The sequence below is a fragment of the Bemisia tabaci genome, chromosome 4 (genome assembly GCF_918797505.1).
Source record: "Bemisia tabaci chromosome 4, PGI_BMITA_v3".
Lineage (NCBI taxonomy): Eukaryota > Metazoa > Arthropoda > Insecta > Hemiptera > Aleyrodidae > Bemisia > Bemisia tabaci.
In genome coordinates, this window is record NC_092796.1 from 12,640,428 (window position 1) to 12,660,818 (window position 20,391).

Below are 20,391 nucleotides of genomic sequence, written 5' to 3' on the forward strand. Positions count from 1 at the left end.
TGTTAGCCGCGCATGCAAGCTGATCTACACATACGACGGTGCTCCAAAATACCCGGGATCATTCCATCCCATCACGGGTAACCCATTCGTCGAATTTTTCTGAGAACGGTGCAATTTTCGTTTACATTGGGGGGAAAAAACAAAATGTGAAGCCTCTGAACCTGAAGTTGTAACGAGGATTTGTTTTATAAATGGTATATCCACGGAGATTTTGCGACATCCCAATGCTGCCGAGCTAAGGAAGAACGCCGTATGAGCCTTCAGGCGTTGCCAAATTGCTTTCGATATTGTACGAATTTCCAGGGAGACTGTTGGTTGTTTTTCCTCCAATTTTTCAGAGAACTCCATTAGCAATTTGGCCTGGAGGATTTGAAAATTTCAAGGAAAAATATTCGTAAGTTTCCTCAAAAATTCATTTTTTATGCGGCGAAATTTGGCAACTCCTGGTGGCTCATACGGCGTTCCTCCTTAGCGCGGCAGAATACTGATACGCACCTTTGCGTGGTCGTCGACGATTACCAGTGGCGTGGCGTGAATTGCGGTATATCGATTGTTATGCCATTTAAACCTATGGTAAAGAATCGATTATTAAGGTGTTCGCTGCGAACACCGTGTTTATCGATCCTTTTCCATGGGTTTAAATGGCATAACAATCGATATATCGCAAAGCGACACGCCACTGACGATTACTAGCAGCGCAGACGAGCGGAATATTCCTCCATCGCCGCGCCGCATGATTTGAACCATTTTTTTGCGAAGCGATTTTTTTCCGTGAGAAAAATTCTACCCGGGGATCTAATGTATCCTTAGACATTTTTGAACAGTCTCGTGTGCATAGGCACGCATGAAAAAGGAAAGAAGCAAAAAAAAAAAAAAATCCGCACGTATATATAACTCCACTCCGCGGTTTATGGAGTCAAACAGTAGGTATTGAAATCATTGAACGGACCGCGTCAGTAGGGTGATACTAGCTTTTCGACGCGGAGTCCTTTTTCGATCAGTCGACTGATAAAAGGCAGTGTGAGAGGATGGCAATGTTCTCGATGTGGTTACTCCCGATCTGTCTCTGCCTGGTAATAACTTCCTTACTTTAGGCGTATATTGTAATCTTAAGTATAGAAACAATGCACTTCATCCAAGGAGATTTTTAATGCAGTCCGGCAAAAGAGCCTTTACGGCGGAAACTCAAATTGCTCAGTTTAGCAAAAAAACCTCCTTCGTGTTAAAAATACTCATTTTCAGTTTCCATAGATTCTCTCAGATACTGATAAGGACATTGAGTCAGAATTTCAAACCACAATTTCCATTTGAAGCATTTCATTTGAGTCACTTTCAAAAATGGTAACATCGTCCACAAATCGTTTCTGTATTTCTCTTGAATCCATAATTTATCGTTCTCTAACTTTGTTATGCTCTCAACCAGTCGATACTCGATTTTCATAATTTATTGTCATTTTGCACCAAATGAAGCAGAATTGACTTTTATAAGCTGTGGTTTACTTACTTATATCGTTTTCTTTGTTCGTGTTTTATTATTATGTCATTTGCACAGAGTAAACTTTTCTAGTGGGCCAATTGAAATTCAAATTGATTCTTCGTGAATGAGAATTCTTGTTGAGTCAACGGGTAATCTCCTTGTTTCAACGGTATTTCTATTATTTCAAAGAGACATCCTGTCAACTTCGAAGAGATTTTCGCCTCAACGAGAATTTTCGTCCGGGAATGTTTAAATGGAAAATTTCTTCAGTACGGTGAAAATTTCAAGCAAAAATGTTAGTTATATTTTCTTCAGAAAAATTAAATCGAATAAGAAAAACTATTAGAGCCCTGAGATGCACTTGTTCTCGAAGGTTAGCCTGTGATATTACATGGATACGTGCATTTAGCAAAACTGTGCCAAACTTCTGCTCGTCACAATTGGTTAAAGAAACTCCCAATGTAACAAACAATATAGGAATGTATTTGTTTTAAAATTCCGCAAACTGCGATGTCTTGTCTATAGCTTTCTGCGGAATAAAATTGAATATTCTGCAGAAGTATAATTGCACTTCCAATTTTCTCTATTTTCCCTTGATAAGTGAATGATATTTTTTGTACTGCTTAGTGTGACATAAAAAGGAGAGAAAAAATCAACTACTCGCTAACAGAAAGTCACTCTCACTAACAGGAAGAGTCGTAAACAAATTGTTTAAAGAGTCGAGTCATTGCACCCTCAAAACGCGAGCTCCATGTGCGTAAATGAATTGGGTAATCATATTAAATGTCGGATATAAAACTTCAAAAATTAAATCTCAAAACGGAAATAATATATTTCTGAGACCCTTTTGCTCTGAGCTATTGATATCTTTAAAACGAGTTTGGTCGACCAGTAACAAACAGACCAGGTCGAGATTCACCCCTCCTCGTCAATTTCTACTCAATACAGACTCAGAAAGTAACTTTGTGCCATGTTACGCGCTGGATTTTTCAAAGCTTTCATATTCGGAGCACTCAACATGTTGCAATGTTACCCAGTCTTTGAGCGTTCGTGGTACAATCGACAGCAATTGTTGGGACACTCGACCTACCGTGAAAGCACTTTCACTGATCTCTGAACTCGTTTTCCTGAAATTAGACATTCCGCTGAAGCATAGAGCTTAGAAAAAAATGACGTTAGGAAACGGTAGACCCGTGTGTAACGTAAATGGAAATCTCAATTCAAACCCTTCTATCTCCTCCACTATAGGTACACTCTCTACTCTTCCCTCCTTTCCTTGTGTTCTATTTTCAAATCGGAACATTGCATAGAATTTGTATCAATCTATTTATTTGTTAGCAGATATCGATGGAAATATGATGATAATGATAGGCGAGTATCATTATTATCAGTCGCATGAAAGAAATGGAAAAACGTGAGGAGATAAAAGGGGAAATAGAACAAGGAATACCAAAAAATAAAAGCGAATAAAAGAAAACCTATAAATTACGAGAGGAACGATTAAAAATAGGAGCGACAGTCAAGTTAGCGGCGGGAAAAGGGGAGCATTAAAGAAGGGCGGAAATAGAAAATTACGTTAATACATCGTTCTCTAAAATTCTAATGTTACTAATTTTTAAGATTAATACGATGCAGGAAGGTCATTTTCGTCCCTCTATTAGTAATTTTGTAATCAAACATTTTTCATTATCATTATTATGGAAAAAAACATGAAAATATTGGTGAAGTATTTACACCAAATTCAAAAACACGGGTATTAAAATCCACGTAACCTGCGTTTCGTAAAAAAAAAAAAAAAAAAAAAAAATTCGGGCAATTTTCCTTTTTTTTATTTTCCTTGTTTCTCTCAGTGAGAGCGAGCAATATGTGTGAATCCGTGCAAATCTGACATTTCGCGAAGTGCTAGTCTGTATATTTTTCACTCCCCATTATAGTTTTTGGATTTCGACACGTTATACTAAAAGGCTAAAGCATCAACTAGGTTTTTTTACGCTCCGTTGGTAAAGGTAAAATCGTCCAATTAGTAGAGCTCAAGTGCGAAAATTCGAAAACATAAAATTACGATAGGTCTGTTGCCAGTTGCCATAGCCAACTGACTACACATTTAGCGATGAAAGTTCATGAAAATAAACATGAAAATATTAGATGTGTCTGAATAAATCCACTCCTTGTCGCGTGACGGGCTACCAGGGAGAATCAAAACTACAAAAAAGTCAATTAAACCGATTATTTTCCAAACCACGTAAGCGCCAAAATTACGAATGCGCAAAACAATAAAAACCTTGTTCATTTGTGGACAATCTTCGAATTCTAAAAAAATGTATTTTTCCTAAAAGGCTATTTTGAAATAAAACATGATTGATTCAGAGAAAGCAAAGAAAAAATAACCTCTCTACCACCAAAATAAAGTTTGGCGCTCACGTGTTTTGGAAAATAATCGGTTCAACTGTGGCGTGATCGCACTTGTAGTATCGTGAAATAGCATACGCTCACTCGAAATTCAATTTTTAGTGTAGGCAACATGAATTCATACGTGGTTAAGTGTATTCATACATGTTTACACCGTAAATATCACGTTTATTCAAAAACACCTGAACATATCATTTTGCTGAAAAAGAGAGTTAATTTTAAAGCATTGGCAGTTCGCCTTCAATATCCCAGTTTAGGCAACAGGGATTCTCACGTGATCCAATAGTTACATCACTGTAAATTTCATGCTATAACTTTGAACACACACACACACACACATACACGAAGAAGTACCTTTTATACGCTTTATTAGCGCGCCTGGGTTTAATTCAATTCTAGGCGATAGGAAATGCGAAATGGTCCAATACTTGTATCGCCTGTAAATAGTTGTGTAGATTGTAAGCTTACGTTTATTGCCTGTGTAAATTAATTGGCAAGACTGATAATCTAAATTCAAATATAATTGGTAAAATGAAATTTTGAAGCACTAAATGAAGAAATCTTGTATTTAAAAAAAGAATAGTTTAAAAGAAATGTTATGGGGAATATAAGTGAACGAATGAATACTAAGGACAATACATGACGATGAAAATATGATAAATTTAGGAGAAAAAAGGAAATCAAAAGCCACAAAAATCATGGAAATCGACGCAATGAAATGGTAGGACGAACTGAGATTTAAAATGAAAATTTAAGGGATCAGAGAGCTTACGGTAATGATTAATGCTTCACTGACAATGATATTCAATTTTGATTTTTGTCACTTTTTTCCCGTCTTATGTTATCATGTTATCATGTTATCATTACATTTGTTTTTTCCGTCAAGAAACGGAATTTTTAAATAGTAATCTCCACAATTCCCAGTCAGGATGCTGTTTCGTGTTGAAGTCTACAGATTTCGTGAAAATCACAACCATTAGAAGAAGAAAAAAAAAGTATGGGAAAAACTGGTACAGGGATTCGATTTAATTACCTACAAAATGCGCCCCCTCTGTAGTTTGTTTAGTTTTAGCCTAATATCATCTAATTTTTGCTTCGCAGGTTTTTTACAACGCGGGTGATCATGTGAATTGCGCTGAACATCGACCAGTGGCGCAAACGCTCTCAACAGCTGTAGGAAGTCCACCTTCCTCCAATCAGGTATTTATAAAACTCAATAGATCGTATTCGATACATCAAAGATGTGAGATTGCATCGATATTGATTGGTTCAACGTGTAAACATAGCCTCAAAAGTCAATTTGCAAATCTGAGGGAACGGGTCTTTTGTGATGGATTTTTTATTCTTTTGAGTATCAAATGCCTATGGAAAGTGAAATTGCTAGGAATTTTCTCATTCTCAGCTTTTCCAACTTAAAACCTAAAAGTTTTGTTTGAGGTTATGTTCAATTGTTTGTTTGGCGATACTTCGAGCCACTATCGAATACGGCCCATGAAATATTGCTCTTCTCGGGCTAGGTTACAATGAGGAAGAGAAAAAAGTTCGATCGTATAAGCCGAAAGTTTCATGTTCCATAACGAAGGTGGCACCTCAAAAATGCCTATCTCGGTTGCGGTGTTGCGAAATCTCCGGTCCTGTCATATTTTTTAAAAGGATGCTGGATCAACACCATGGCTTGTTTTCGCAGAATATTCCTCACAGAGAGAGCAAAAATCTTTTTTTTTAAATTTTTTAAAAAAAAAAAAATAACGCCTAATTGTTTTCCACGTAGGAAATAAAAATGCACTGAAAAAAGAATCTCGGTGTATTTACTAAGAAAAAGGTAAAATTACCAAGAATTCAGGGTTCTATTTGATCCCAGTTTTTTCTTGGTAAAATTACCATTTATGGAATTTAACCGAGAAATCTCGGTAAAACTATTGACTTTCTCGGTAATTTTTTTGGACCCTGATAAAAAAGCTAATATTTTTTATCGACTGTGGTAGAATTACCGAGATAAAATGGGAAAGTTACCGGGAATTTATTACCAATAAAAGTGGTATTCTTACCTGAGAAAAACAGTAAAAATACCGGTTTTTAGGTAAGCTTACCAGTCTGTCTTGGTAAAATTACCAATAATTGGTAAAAAGAGTAAGATGGTGAAGGTACCAACGGACCTTGGTAAAAACGCCGAGAATTTTTTTTCAGTGTGACAGGAAGTCCACAACGCCGCAAACCAAGATACGCATTTCTTAGTGGCGTGGGATGACGTCGAAAAATGAAGGGGACAGTGGCTAGGCGTGAATGATCGATTATCGATATTTCTCCATTTGAATCCGTGGTAAAGAATCGATTATTAAGGTGTTCGCTGCGAACGCCCTACTAATCGATCCTTTTCCATAGGTTTAAATGACAGATCAATCGATATATCGCAAAGCACGCCACGCCACTGGAAGGGGATGCTACCGTCGGAATCTGGTTTATTTAAAAAACATTTCACCAGCGAAAATTTCATCGTTTTATATTCTTTCCAAAAGCCCTTTCCCGATTCTTACTGGCAGCTTAATCGATGAGCTTAGGGCATTAAGGACGAAAGATTTATGTCAATTGAAAGGAAAACTGTCACACCTGAAAAATAATCCATGGAAATTTATAGTTAAATTCCAAAAACGGAAACTCTGCTAATGTAAAGGATTTGACGTAAAGACATTTCCTCTGACAAGCTTTGGGTCACCGATTAGCCGGTTTCTGAATCGATCCAAGATTTTTGACTGGACTCCTTTGTACACGGAAAAAAATGACTGTGCGCGGATAACCATCTTGGTTTTGTTAATTAAAAGTTGGTGCCGTATACATGAAAAAATTGATAGAATAACCAACGGCATTGTATTGTCCACAACGTCTTTAGGAAAATCAATCATTTTCAATTAGTTGCTACTAGCTATTACAAATATGTTCACCGAGACAAAATTGATGGTAAACTGCTCCATCAAGTTGACTCATTGCACCAAAGAGTGCGCTTGCGCTTTACCTATCTTGTTTTTGGTTAATGCTACTCAGTTAAGTGGGCTCATTGAACTACAGAATGCGTTAGTGCAAATTATGAACTTGTTGATTATGAAGGTCACCATCTCAGATAACTCAATTAAAGTATTTTGTTAGTAGTCTGCCCCGTCAATTTTTTACGCTTTACCAACATTGAGTCACCAAAGAAAGCAATCAGATATGGGCTGATTAGGGAAAGTATGTTGATAAATTTTCAAGAATTCATATTCAACCCACCTTGTGTGACTGATGAGCGTGTAATAATATGTTCGTGTAGCGTACTCCTTTTCCCGTCCCTGGCTCGGGCGACGGTAAAGTCGCCGCAAAACTAGATGACTTCGCGCAATTTATTATTCTTGACTCTGCTCGGTTTTAATTATAATTAAAGGGCATTTATTACAACAATTCAGAAACTCGGACGATGTTAAATTTTTCACTGATTTAAAAAAAATGGATTAAAACGAACTAAAATATTCATCAAAACCAAAAATTATTTCATTTAAAAGTAAAGTATACCTCATATCGTAATTTTTGAGGGGAAAAATAAAACCAACACTGATAGGAGGTAAAAATAGGGCCGCGAAGCGGCCCCTTGATGGCGCGGAGCGCCTTCAGGGGGTTGGACCGCGTAGCGGTCAGGGGGCATAGCCCCCTGGTATTTGACTATTTGCGTAGGCATTTGACAAAATGCCTAATTTTACTATTTGCCTGCGACATATCGATTGCAGGGTTTAAAAATTTCTCTCTTCCCCCCCTCCCCTTGGCACCAAGTTTTACGAAAATCCGACGAGCAGGAACCGAGATAGCGTTTTAGGCCACGCCCGCCACCTTGGTTTTTCGAAATTAGACTAAAAATTTGAATTTAATCGATGGAATGGGAGCCGATGTATCAATTTAGGCTACGTCCGCCGTCTTAAATTTTCAAATTCAGAAAATTCAACTTGAAACACATCATACCCAAAATCTTAGCTCAGGTTCGGCTTCCTCGTGAAAAATCAATGCTATTTCATGTATCATATGTTACCATAGTATAAAGAAAAGAGGGTAATCGTAGGCGTAAAGATTCTATCAAAGCCGGCCGGTATGCGGAAGTAGGCACAGAATCCAAACGTTTGAGCTACGCCGCCAAGCGCCGGCGTCAAGCATTTGGTTCGTCCGTTTCCGAGAAAACAAATTTCTTCTTACTCATCAGCTGACCCACTCCGAATCACCCATGTTGCCACGTCGGACTGATATGTTAGAATCTACACGCCTACGTTAATCTCTTTCCTTCATGATATGGTGACAATTGATACATGAAATTGCATCGATTTTTCACGAGGAAGCCGAATCTGAGCTTAGATTTCGGATATTATGCGTTTTAAGTCAAATTTTCTTTTGTCTATTTTAAATCACTCAGAAAAATTTGCGGAAACTCATTAGAATAACAGTGTGTATTCTTTTAAAAACATTGATCAAAAATAAAACATTGACGGTATTTGAATCCATTAATCCCCGAGATAACTTGAATACGGTTGTTCTACGACTTTTTACGTACAATGGCCGCTCGCTAATTCGAAACTCAAGGGACGGGCGAGGGGAGACAAATACATTGATTTTTTTCGAAATAAAGGGATTTTCTCACGGGGATCGACTTCGCCTTCGAATTAACGAGATTTTCGAATAACGGGTTTCGAATTAGCGAGCGCCCACTGTATGTTGTTTTCTTCCGCATTGTTTGTCGGCAGCGAAGCGGCCAAAGGCCCCTGGTACTAATAATAGTTTTCAAATCAATTTTTTTCTACATTCAAAATTCCAAGGAAATGGCAGAAATTTATCAATTGTTACTAATGTTTTAACAATGTTTCTTGTCAATTGTATGCTGTCGTTAAGCTAAACAATTATATAAACTTAAAACTTTTTTTGGCAAAACCGATTACTTACTTATTTTCTATTCACGATGGCCATTTCGGGTGGTCAGGCCGCCCATCTTCAGGTGACTGCCTCATTGTTGAAAAGTTCGAAAATCCGGCGTGACAGCCGCGCCGGCGCAGTTATTATCGCGGCTCTCGTCCTCTCGATCAGCTAATTTCACAGGCAGCAACTGCGCCGGCGCGGCTTTCACGCCGGATTTTCGAACTTTTCAACAATGAGGCAGTCACCTGAAGATGGGCGGCCTGACCACCCGAAATGGCCATCGTGAATAGAAAATACGTAAGTAATCGGTTTTGCCAAAAAAAGTTTTAAGTTTATATAATTGTGTATAGTGCCGATAAAATTTTACAAGTGCAATATGCAACAACACAGTTAAGCTAAACATCCCAGATTTACCAGTAGGCTAGGCATGCATCATATTTAACACCATGTCAAGGCTTCAGTACTTTAGAGGGGTAATTTTATTATTTTCTATTCTACATAATCTCACTTGTTCAAGTAAGTAGCCTGGGCTTATTTGTCCAATGCTAGAGGCACTTTAGCCAATCATAAAAATAATCCTAGTTTGAAAATTTTGAATTGATTTTCGACATGAAAAGAAAAAAGAAAAAAATAGATATATAAAATGCAGTTATGAATAACAACGAAGAGATATTTAATGAAGTATAAAAATTAAAATGAAGTGACTGAATTAAAGTAGAAAAATAAAACATTGCAAGAAATAAAATAAAGTAAGTAACGGTAAAATACAGGGAAGAAATAAAGAATAAATAATCAAAGAAAAATTATATTAAGTAAAGATAAAACAATAAAGTAAAACATTAAAATTAAGCAAAGAAACAAAGGGGGAAAAAATTAAAATGAAGTAAATAAATAAAAAAGAAATAATCAAAGAAAAATTACGTAAAGAAAAAAAATAAAGTAAAAAATTTAAAATGAAGTAACGACAAGATTCTCATCATACTGTATAGCTCAATCGTTAGGGTCTTCGGCTAGGGTTAGATAGGTCCAAGGTGCAATCCCCGCGGTAGGCAAAAAAAATTGATAGGTCGGATACGACTACAGCACCTCACAATAAGTACTGTAGTCTCATTTTACTCGATTTCGAAATTTATTTACGCGATTAACCCTTTTCCACCATCTCCTAGCTGCGAACCCCGATATTGCACACCTTTGTATTCAATTTTTTTAGCTGTACGTTTCACAAGAAAATACTCCTCTTTATGGCTAAAAACACAAAATATTAGGTTCTCCTTGCTCTCATGATTGATACACTAAACATCCGGATGGGTCAGTTTACCATCTTTGAAGGTCTATCTCAGCAACGTTGTGCGGGACGTCTACGGAGGACGGCGCGCCCGCCCAGCAGTGTTGGTGCGAATTACCATCTTTGTTCTCAACGCCTACCTGATCGCGGTTTGAGGTTTCTAACCATCATACATTTGTGCTCTTAGCAAAATTGTTCTCAGGGGTAGAATCTGGGAATCTAAGATGGTAAATGTCACCTACTATCTGGCTATAAGCACAAAAGATTTTTTTCCGTGTAACTCTTCTACCCAGACAAGAATGTTAAGATACCAGTTCAAAAAATGTTTCCTGGAGTGGTCTGAGGTCGGTCAAGAAGAACAGGGCCGCAACCTACATTTTAGAAGGGTGACGTGTTAATACATTGAAACAATTGAAAAAAATTCGGAAAATGGACCACTAGACAAGGTACGAATTTAAGCATTCTAATATATGTTACCTAACCAGAATTTCACGTGGAACACGATTTGCGCAACGAAAATTACTGAAATCAATTCCTAAGGAAGATTTTAACGTTTTTCTTTCACATTGGTTACGAGGAATTTAAAAAGGCCCGCTCACAAGAAACTCAAAGCTCTACGTGAGTCAAATCGCGCACCACAACGGTTTCAGCGAGCCTCTCAATCGAGCAAACGTTCATTTCCCACCTTGTGTTGTTCAAACTATAAGCAATTTCGTATAACTGAGCCAAAGCGTCAAGATTGAGGTTGCCAGATTTTTATATCGCAGAGACTGTCATGATAATGTTTAGCGCGCGATGTGAATCACGTATAGCATTGAGTTTTCATGAGCGGGTGGTTTGAATTCACGCATCAAGAATCATTTAATTTCTTCATAAAGAGTTGATTTCGGTAATTTTTGTTGTGCGCATCGTATTCTACGTGAAATTTCGGTTAAGAAACCTGTATCAGAATGCTGGAATTTGTATCTTGTCTAGTGGTCCATTGACAATGTTACTTACGATAAAAATCAGATATAGTTTACTTCATCGTTGCAACGGGCGACGCTGGAATGAAGTTCAGGTGTAAAGTGTGAGGACGTGAGTACATATTATGTTTCAGTTTTACTTTAGCGATGTACTGGGCATGATTTGTAGAGTAACTATTCGTACCTAAAAGGTATCTTCGTAGTATAGACGAAGAATTGAAGGCACTCTGTCATTTTAGATCCTCGCAGTTCAGCTTGCCGCCGCGGGTGAAACGGTGAGTGCCGGGGGAGCCAAAACGCCTTCATTCCAGTGCGTCTGCAACACGCACAGCCGTGGACCCGAATAGCTGCATGCAGGCGTTGTGTAGGAATTCGTTTAGTGTTCGTCGTATACGATACGAACTGAGGGTGTTGTGCTTGTTTCTCTTACCCTCAACTTATTTTCAGTGTCGCACATTGTGCCGATGAAGTAAACTATCACTGATTTTTATTGACACATCGTCAATTTTCCAAAAAATGCATCGATTGTTTGAAAGGAGTTATTCAAAATCGACGATTTTGCCTCCGACATTGAAGTCGTCGATGTAATTTTTGACGCTGAGTCCGAAATTAAAGCATCGACAAATTTTTGTCCGGGCGTTGCCACATTCCGCAGAGGTGGCTTAAAATCGGCCTTTGGGGGGGAGGGGGAGGGTTATGTCCCGTAACTTGCCGAGAGTTCATCTGACGTCAAAATTAGTCATTTTCAAAATCAAAGCTGGTTAAAGTTTCCATTAATTGATTAAAATATTTTTGCTCATGGCAACTTAAACGTGCGCTGACAAGCGACAACATAAAAAAGCATCAAAATCAGGTCTTTATGCGGTTTTTGGCCAACGTTTCCTGCTTTCCTATGGGAGTTGGCACTCCCTTATTCCACTTAAAACCCCCTATCACACTTTTCAGGATGTCTCTTCACTTGAACATTGCTACTATTCTTGATTAAACTGTATTGGAATTGATTGCATTCCATGCACGATTTAGATTAAACTAATCCCGGCTTACGTCCCTTTCTCCATGCTCCTGTCTTCCACACAATTTTTCTGCTTAACATCAAGCAGCTTGGTAAGATTTGCAGATTGATTCTCCTGCAGACAATTTAGCATGGAAATCAGAATAATGCTCATTCCTCTTCAGGCATAAAAATACACATTTTATGGGGAAGGATGACATTTTTAAGCAGACTGCATCGCAAAATAGCTTTTTTTTTGTTACACGGAAATTATTACATTTCCAAGATGCATGGTAATAGCATTATTTCCATGAAAATTCCATGTAAATTTCACGGACACACATTATCTCCCACGCGATCGGCAAGTAAATACTGATTTCCACGCGTGGTTTTTTTTTTGTTTTTTTTTTTCATCATGTAAATCAAGCATTTCTATGCAAAATTGCACGACTTACTCTTATTAGGGTAGTGGATCTTTCTAATGCAGATCACAGTTTTTTGTTTTTTGTTTTTAAAAGTTATTTTTCTTCAAAGCAGGTGACTTTTACGAGGAATTAGCCTCATTGAAGTAACATGAGGTTAAGAATGCAGTTACGATAGATAGATAAAGATGAAGAATATCTGGTGACCAGGAGGGCCTAGTGGAACAGCAGGGCAGCAACTCTACTTAAACCGTAACAGCCCGCAGAACAACACCATCACGGCGGGTTACCCTGCAGGGATATCCACAGTGGCGAGGCGTGCTTTGCGATGTATCGATTGATCTGCCCTTTAAACCTACGGAAAAGGATCGATAAACAGGGTGTTCGCAACGAACACCTACCTTGATAATCGATTCTTTATCATAGCTTCAAACGGGGACATATCAATATGATCGATCATTCACGCCTCCTCGTTGCACTCCGCTGCCCCAACGCAACCCCAACAAGTGAGGAAGAGATAACGTAAGATAGGAGTAATATGTTTCAATTTGTATCGTGCATGATAAGTTATTCGGTCATTGGCAAACCGCAGTTTGAGGACCGCTCTTTTATCCAGAGATTGCATCAGTATACTCACTGCTTACATGCATTTTAATTTGAGAATATACCTACTTGCGCACATATTGTTAAACTTTGAGCATTGTTTATTTCGAGAGCAGGAGGGTAGACGAGAAAGAGGACGCAAGGATGTATGGACTGTGGAAAACACTGGATTTTTTGTCTTGGAAGACGGGAACCAAGATGCCACCGCTCGAACAGTCCCTGTCCTGCAAACAAGAATGGCAAATAGGGAAACGAAAAGGACGACAAGCTCAAAGACATTTATTCGATCAGCAAGAGGCAATCTCGGCGCATCTATAAAAAAAGCTGCAAGGTCGTTTAGACGAAATAACACTAATGGCAGTTTTTCAGGGAGGTACGAGTAATGAAAAATCTACTTGTTTAGTTTTTAGCAACAGACAAAATTGAAAAAGGAGAAGACAGATCGATGAAAGATATAGAGAGATAGAGAGATGGGGTAGGGGGGGGATCGAATCTCAAGAAGTAGCCCCCATCGTGTGGTGCGTCGTTGGAAAAAAACATAACATATGAAGTAATGGGGGAAATCGCAGGTCGCCGTCTTCTATCGCCGTTTCAAAATGGCGACAAAATGATATACCTTTGTCCTTTTCGGGCCGATTTAGATGGAATCGAATACCTACTTGAGGGTTTTGGGGCACAAAGAGAATGGATCTGACATCAGATTTGATGAAATTGCCTTTCTTTCAAGATGGCGGCTTAAGAAATGGCGGAAAACTGCTATGCTACTTGTTTACTGGCCGATCTCCCTGAAATCAGGTGTCTGGCGGTTTTGTGGCACACATAGATACTTTTACACACATATAAGATCATTAATTTGGATCATATTTTGCAATAAGGAACCACTATCGCTGGCTCTTCCTTTAAAACATCTTTCTGCATAGGGAAATCAACGGCATATAGGTATGCTGTTTCTTAAATGAGTCAAAAATAGTGATTCTTTATTGCAAAATGTGGTCCAATTAACAGTTTCTCTAATTTTCTCACCGAGAAAACATTTTCTGCCCCTGAATTTAAATTGTTGGATTGGTTTGTTCATCCAGAAGAGGTGGAGGATTCAAATAGATTTCCCATGAAATAGGGCAATTAAAAACTGGTGCGATATAAACCCATTTAAAATACCAATGTATATACGACGTCTACGAATACAAAATGGGGGGCTTAGAGGACAAGGCGCATAAGTGCAGTTTTTGCTATTTCGGGAAAAATGTGTTCGAAGTTTCGAAATTACATGGATCCTATAGCGGAAAGAAAGTTCATACTGACTTTTTTAAACTTAAAAATTAGAATTTGGGGGCGAATTTTTCACAGAATAAGCATTAGGACTAGTTTAACTTGAAATCATGAATATCTTAATTTCTTCCAAAACTACACTGATGTGCCTTGTCCTCCAAGCCCCTCAAATATCAAAAAATTTCTCCTTAATCTGTTTTTTTTTTATTTCAGTGAATCGGATGGTTCCGTGGGAACGCATAGTTCAAGGCATTCGAGGGATAACGAGTCGAAGAAATCACGGCGCGATAAAGCCAGAAGTAGTGCTAGTAGTGTTATGGTTTGTGCTTTTCCCTTGCGTTTTAATTATATTTCAAGCCTGTAGGATCAAAACTATATGAATCCACTTTTTCAAATAATGGACTAATTTTACCTCATAAGAGTTTGGGAAACAGTTAGGTAAAATGTATATCATCAAGCATAAAATTTAAGTGTATTTGTATATCATATGCTTCTTCATAATTCAAAAATGAAGGACGACCCTATGCCCTCTGAAAATATTTTTTCCACTACAGTTAATCATATTTGGATTATTGCACTTTTGATCCTCACATTCTGCAGCAGGTGTATTTTCAGAGGGTATTTTTTGGAGGACACATGCGGTTGAGGTAGATTCAGCTCTGGCGCAATGTCCTTTGGGTGCTATCGACAGATTTTAAATCTGAATCTCACTCTAAAAATTATCTTTCAATATCTTAACATATGACAGAATAGGCAATTTATTATCAATTATATATTATAATTTATCAATTATTATTATATTATCAATTATTATTTAATTATATATTATTGATCCATTGAAATAGGTTAAAATTTGGAAACAGTTTTACTGTAACTTATATTTTAAGGCTTTAATGGTCGATTTTTTGTAGAACGATTTTTTAATTCGATGGTAAAAGTGCAGAAAAGCGTAGGTATCTCGGAAAACTTGATTTTCCAGGTGAAATAAACTGTCTGTATTCCGCCTCGTTGCCAGTAACATGGTAATAATTCTTGAGGACAGCAAGAATAAGATGCTTTTTCAAACGACTCCATCAGTATTTTGAATAATTTCTCGAACTGTTAGAAGATACGGCAGAAATGCCGAGATTCGCGTTTACGGCACTAAGAATTGGATTGCATTTTGCAAAAAGGAACCACTAGTATTGCAATGATGCTAAGATTGTGCAACTTCATCTTTTGCAATAAAATTGCGGAAATCGTAAAAAACTATGAAATTTAGATGGTAATTTTTGTCTTAAATTTACACTTTTTAGCGAGTAAAATAGAAACTATTAATGGATAATCGGGTTTTTCCTCCAAGACAAAAGAAGTTGCACAATCTTAGCAGCATTGCAATGATGCTAAGATTGTGCAACTTCATCTTTTGTAATAAAATTGCGGAAATCGTGAAAAACTATGAAATTTAGATGGTAATTTTTGTCTTTTTACAGTTTTTAGCAAGTAAAATAGAAACTATTAATGGATAATCGGGTTTTTCCTCCAAGACGAAAGAAGTTGCACAATCTTAGCAACATTGCAATGCTAGTGGTTCCTTTTTGCAAAATGCAATCCAATTGGCACTAAGTATCACGAGATACGCATTTTTTTCAATTATTGTTTTAAACCTGCATTTTGCGGATTTTAATCATTTAAAGACCTAAAATAGAGTTTCGCGCTTAAAATTTCTTATCAGAAGCTTTAGTTTGATCTCATACGGTCGAAACAAGCCTTGTATGATTGGAAAATGACATTTTATCACGAGATACGCATTTCTGCAATTAGCGTTTTGAACGTGATCTGGATCATAAAGATCAAAAATAGAGTTTATTCATACTTAAAACTTGTCAAGAAGCTTTAGTTGATCCATGCAATACGGTGGATGAAGCATTGTATGACACAGTGGCGTGGCGTGAATAGCGATATATCGATTGTTATGCCATTTAAACCTATGGTAAAGAATCTATTATTAAGGTGTTCGCTGCGAACACCCTATTTATCGATCCTTTTCCATAGGTTTAAATGGCATAACAATCGATATAATCGTAATTCACGCCACGCCATCTGTATGACTCGATTGACTCTACAACTGACCGTCGCGATGAACCGTCAATTATTGTTCATTTCCCACACTTTATTGTTCAAAGTCCAGTGGTGCCCAACCCGAGTTTTTCATACGAACGGCTATTCACTTCTGAAATAGGGGGGGGGGGGGGGGGGGGCTCGTTTTTTGACCTTCCCCTAAGATTTCGACTTTCTCTCAAGTATTGACTCCCCTCCAGAAATTTGAGCATAAGAACTTCCCCCCTCACAAATTAGATGCCTTAATAATTGTCAGCGACGTTATTGGTAGCAGGCCTCTCGGTGGAAGGGATGGATTCTTCGGTTGTGGGGATTGACGTTTAGCAATAAAAACGTTCATGGGTGATTTCACGATAATAGGAATAGTCGTGTCGCCGTGGGTTATGAACGACATAGGGCAAAACGATTGAAAACCAAATTAATTAATCAATAGGAATGATGTCCCTGAACCTATCCATGCTAAAAAATATGATGAATTATTATTATATTTAATAATATGAGACTTTAAAGGCCGAAAATGTCCGGTCGGTTACGCGTCGCCAACCCCGATTTTGAAGCAAAAGAGCAATTTGCGGTAACATATCAGTACTGATCATGAACTCTTTGGCAATATTTGCTGAAAAGAGACTCTAGTGTTCAAGAAAATTGCCAGTTTGAACTGAAATGTTTATTATTGAGCGAGAAAAGTCATAAGAAAGAGGTGTCGCCACATTTGGCAACAAATTTTTGCAGTTGTATTAAGTGCAGTGTTTATCTCGCCAGATGGAGTCAGGAGTTTCAAAACTGCCATCAAATTGTTCGCTGAAGTCTTCTTGACAAAACCATGACTGATAAGTCAGTTTTTTTTACAATGAAAACTTAAATTATTATGAAAACCAGTGATTTTTACGTGTGTAGCACTAATTCCTCACTACGCAAAAACCTCAATTTAATAGTATTAAACTAAAACGAAGTCTCCAAAGTTTAGAAAACTTTTAAGGCAGCATTAATTCCACCTCATAACTCAAGAATTGCCAAGTTTCATCTTTTGTATCATCTTTAATCTCACATTTTTGAGTGTCGGTTACGCTGTGTCTGTTACGTAACCGACACAATTTGGCAGGGCCGCCATGTTTGCGTGGACCTCCAGCAGTCCCGCGGAAAGCGCTGATACCTGATTCAATGGCTTGTTTATCAATCACTTTAACTTTGCACTGAATCAAAATAGAGCGTGCCAAAGCTGGAAAAAGGAAGTTTAATACCTTTAGAATGAGGTAATGAAATCCTGTTAAAATTGGTGCACTTTTATTTCTCAGGTATTTCACATTTTAACTATTCCTGTTATCGTGAAATCACCCTCATTCTTTTGACCGTGCATCGCCCATGTTGCACAATGTAGACCTTTTTTTTTTAAAGCAGTTAGGCAAACCCACGTAAGTGGCAAAGGAAAGTTGCGTAGTGCAGCCAGTCATTTCAGGAGTAAATAAAAGATCGGAGTTTGCCGGAGTATCCCTTCGGCCGACCTGGATCTGCTTGAAAATCGGAGCTTGCCGGTAGCATTTGACCATAAGACTTAAAGTGTTTTAAACCGGCCAACACGTTTTTAATTACAAGACCTTTCGTATTATTTGGAGAGTCTGTCATCTCAGTGCCAAGAACTGAAAAAAGAACCAAATAATATGGACTGATTGCTTCATCTTTATCGCCGTTTACTAATTTGAGTGTGTGTGTGTTTCAGAAAAAAATCAATGGCGCGGTAACCGCTTTGAAGGGATTTACTCATATGGGCAGCAGGTATTACATTTTAAAGAAATCATTCTGACTCAAAGGGCACACATGTTCGAAAATTCGCATTTCGGCTGATACTTGTTTTGGACGTATTTCTATCAAACATAACCATGTGCAGGTCAGAAATATGGGGTGTGCCCTAGAAAGCTGCATAAGAAACCATGCAAAAGTGGGCGTCGTTCCTTTTGGAAAAATGGGAAAGTGGGATTTTAAATTGAGCAAAGAGAACTATGTGCCAACTGAATGCGGGATTCATGAGCCTCGGGCATGGCACGAGAGCGTTGTGGACAGGGCTCATGAGTTAAGGCGGAAGCGGAGGCGGGACGACCCTTAATAGCACACTGATGTTTAAAAAATGTTTTTAAAGTATCTTTAAAAACAAAAAAGATATTCCGAAGATGTTTTTCAAAAATCAAAAAAAAATTGAAACATTTTAAAAGCATCTTTAAAATATTTTTGGAAACAAGTAAGGGGGACATTTACGCGTTTATAAAATGTTTCTTGTTTTTTAGAGGTCAATAAACTAGTTATTAATTGTTACACAAAAATATCTTACAGTTGCTTTAAAAAAATAATATTTTAAAAACATTTAAAAAAACATTTAATCTTTCGTCGGAGTCAAAGAAAAATCAAAAACATTTTTTACTCGTTTAAAAAGTATGTTTATTTATGAAAGATATTTATATGATAGTTTATATATTTATGTATAGGTAAGTTGTTTTTAAAAAATTGGTTTTTAAAAACATGTTTTAAGCATCTTCCCTCTTCATTCTCCAACGTATTTCAGAAAAAAGTTTTTGCAACATTTATTAAACATTTTTCAAAACAAGTGTAAATCCATTCATCTATAAAAGATAGCTATAAAACAGTTATTATTCGTCTTTATACAAATATCTTTCCTAAGACAAAGTCAAAATGTTTTTAAAACATACTCGTTTTTGGGCGTGCTATTAGGGGGCGACTCCATCTCCGTCGACGTGACTGGCGCTTTATTATTCTCATTTACTCTTACGGCCAGGGAGCCAACGAGCACACCCCAAATTTCTCACCTGCACATAATTCTGTTTGATAGAAATATGTCCATTTCGTTTCTTGTGACGGTGTCATATAGAGGTTTTAAGGTGATTCGATGGACGCCATATTTTGTGTCAAAACGACATGCGATATATCGCATCGATTGGTTCCATTTTTTCAGCTACTCGTCATTTTTCTCCAATTTTGAGATCGCAATTCTGTTCTCGGGAAACTAAAGAATTCACTCACCCATTATGACAAACAAATTCAACGTAATCTAGGCGTGGTTTTTTTAGAGAAAAAATATCGCATTTGAGTGCAGTTTCCATATCAGTATCGAATGCTATATTTTTCCTACGAATAAACCGCGCCTTTATTAAGTTAACTTTTTTTTTTTTTATCAAAATTGGTAAGTGAATTCTTTAGTCTCCTGACAACAGAATTGCGATCTCAAAATTCGAGAAAAATGACAAGTAGCTGAGAAACTGGAACTAATTGATGCGATATATCGCATGTCAATCTGACACAAAATATAGCGTCTATCAAATCACCTTAATCCTAACGGAATGAAAGTACATCAATTTCAAAAAAGAAATAACCTCTAATACAAAATACCGTCATATCTGCCGTTCAGAAAAACGCCCTAGAAAAGAAGGGTTTGATTGGTGGGAAGGGGATTAAAGGGGTTAAAGAAGGAAGGGGTATTAAAGTGAGTTAAGTATATCTTAAAAAATGGAAAACCCCGATGGGGTTTAGAATAGTAATAGTATAGGATTACCGTATCATCAACTGCCGCGTGGAAAGAAGAGAACGAATAAATTAAAAGTCAGAAAAAGACAATCCAGGGGGAGTAGGTGAGGGTTTGTAAATGATGTTAAAAATGCACCAGAAAATGTTGATAAAATTACCGCATACCTTGTTGAAGTAGCTGAATCAGGTAACGTGTCACAGCCGAAATTTGACATTTAAGGACTTGCTGAATTAGTAAAAATCGATAACTCCCCCCCCCCCCCATTATATTTTCAAGACCGTTTATGTAGGAAATCTGATATTTTAGCCTTTGTAAAGTATCATCCTAAAGATGAAGAAGAAACAAAAAAAACAAAAATTCAAAAAAAAAAAAAAAAAAAAAAAAACACGTAGACCGCAATTTCCAAGGTCCCAAAAAT

General features: G+C 37.4%; 1 protein-coding gene across 1 annotated transcript; it reads left to right on the forward strand.

The window, feature by feature from the left end:
* The first annotated feature begins 579 nt into the window (after positions 1-579).
* Positions 580-14,828, forward strand: LOC109033439 (uncharacterized). Its single transcript, XM_072299031.1, has 4 exons — positions 580-1,073; positions 4,988-5,086; positions 13,189-13,445; positions 14,555-14,828. Exons 1-4 carry the CDS (start codon positions 1,029-1,031, stop codon positions 14,703-14,705), a joined length of 552 nt encoding a protein of 183 aa, XP_072155132.1. The 5' UTR covers positions 580-1,028; the 3' UTR covers positions 14,706-14,828.
* The last annotated feature ends 5,563 nt before the right edge of the window (positions 14,829-20,391 follow it).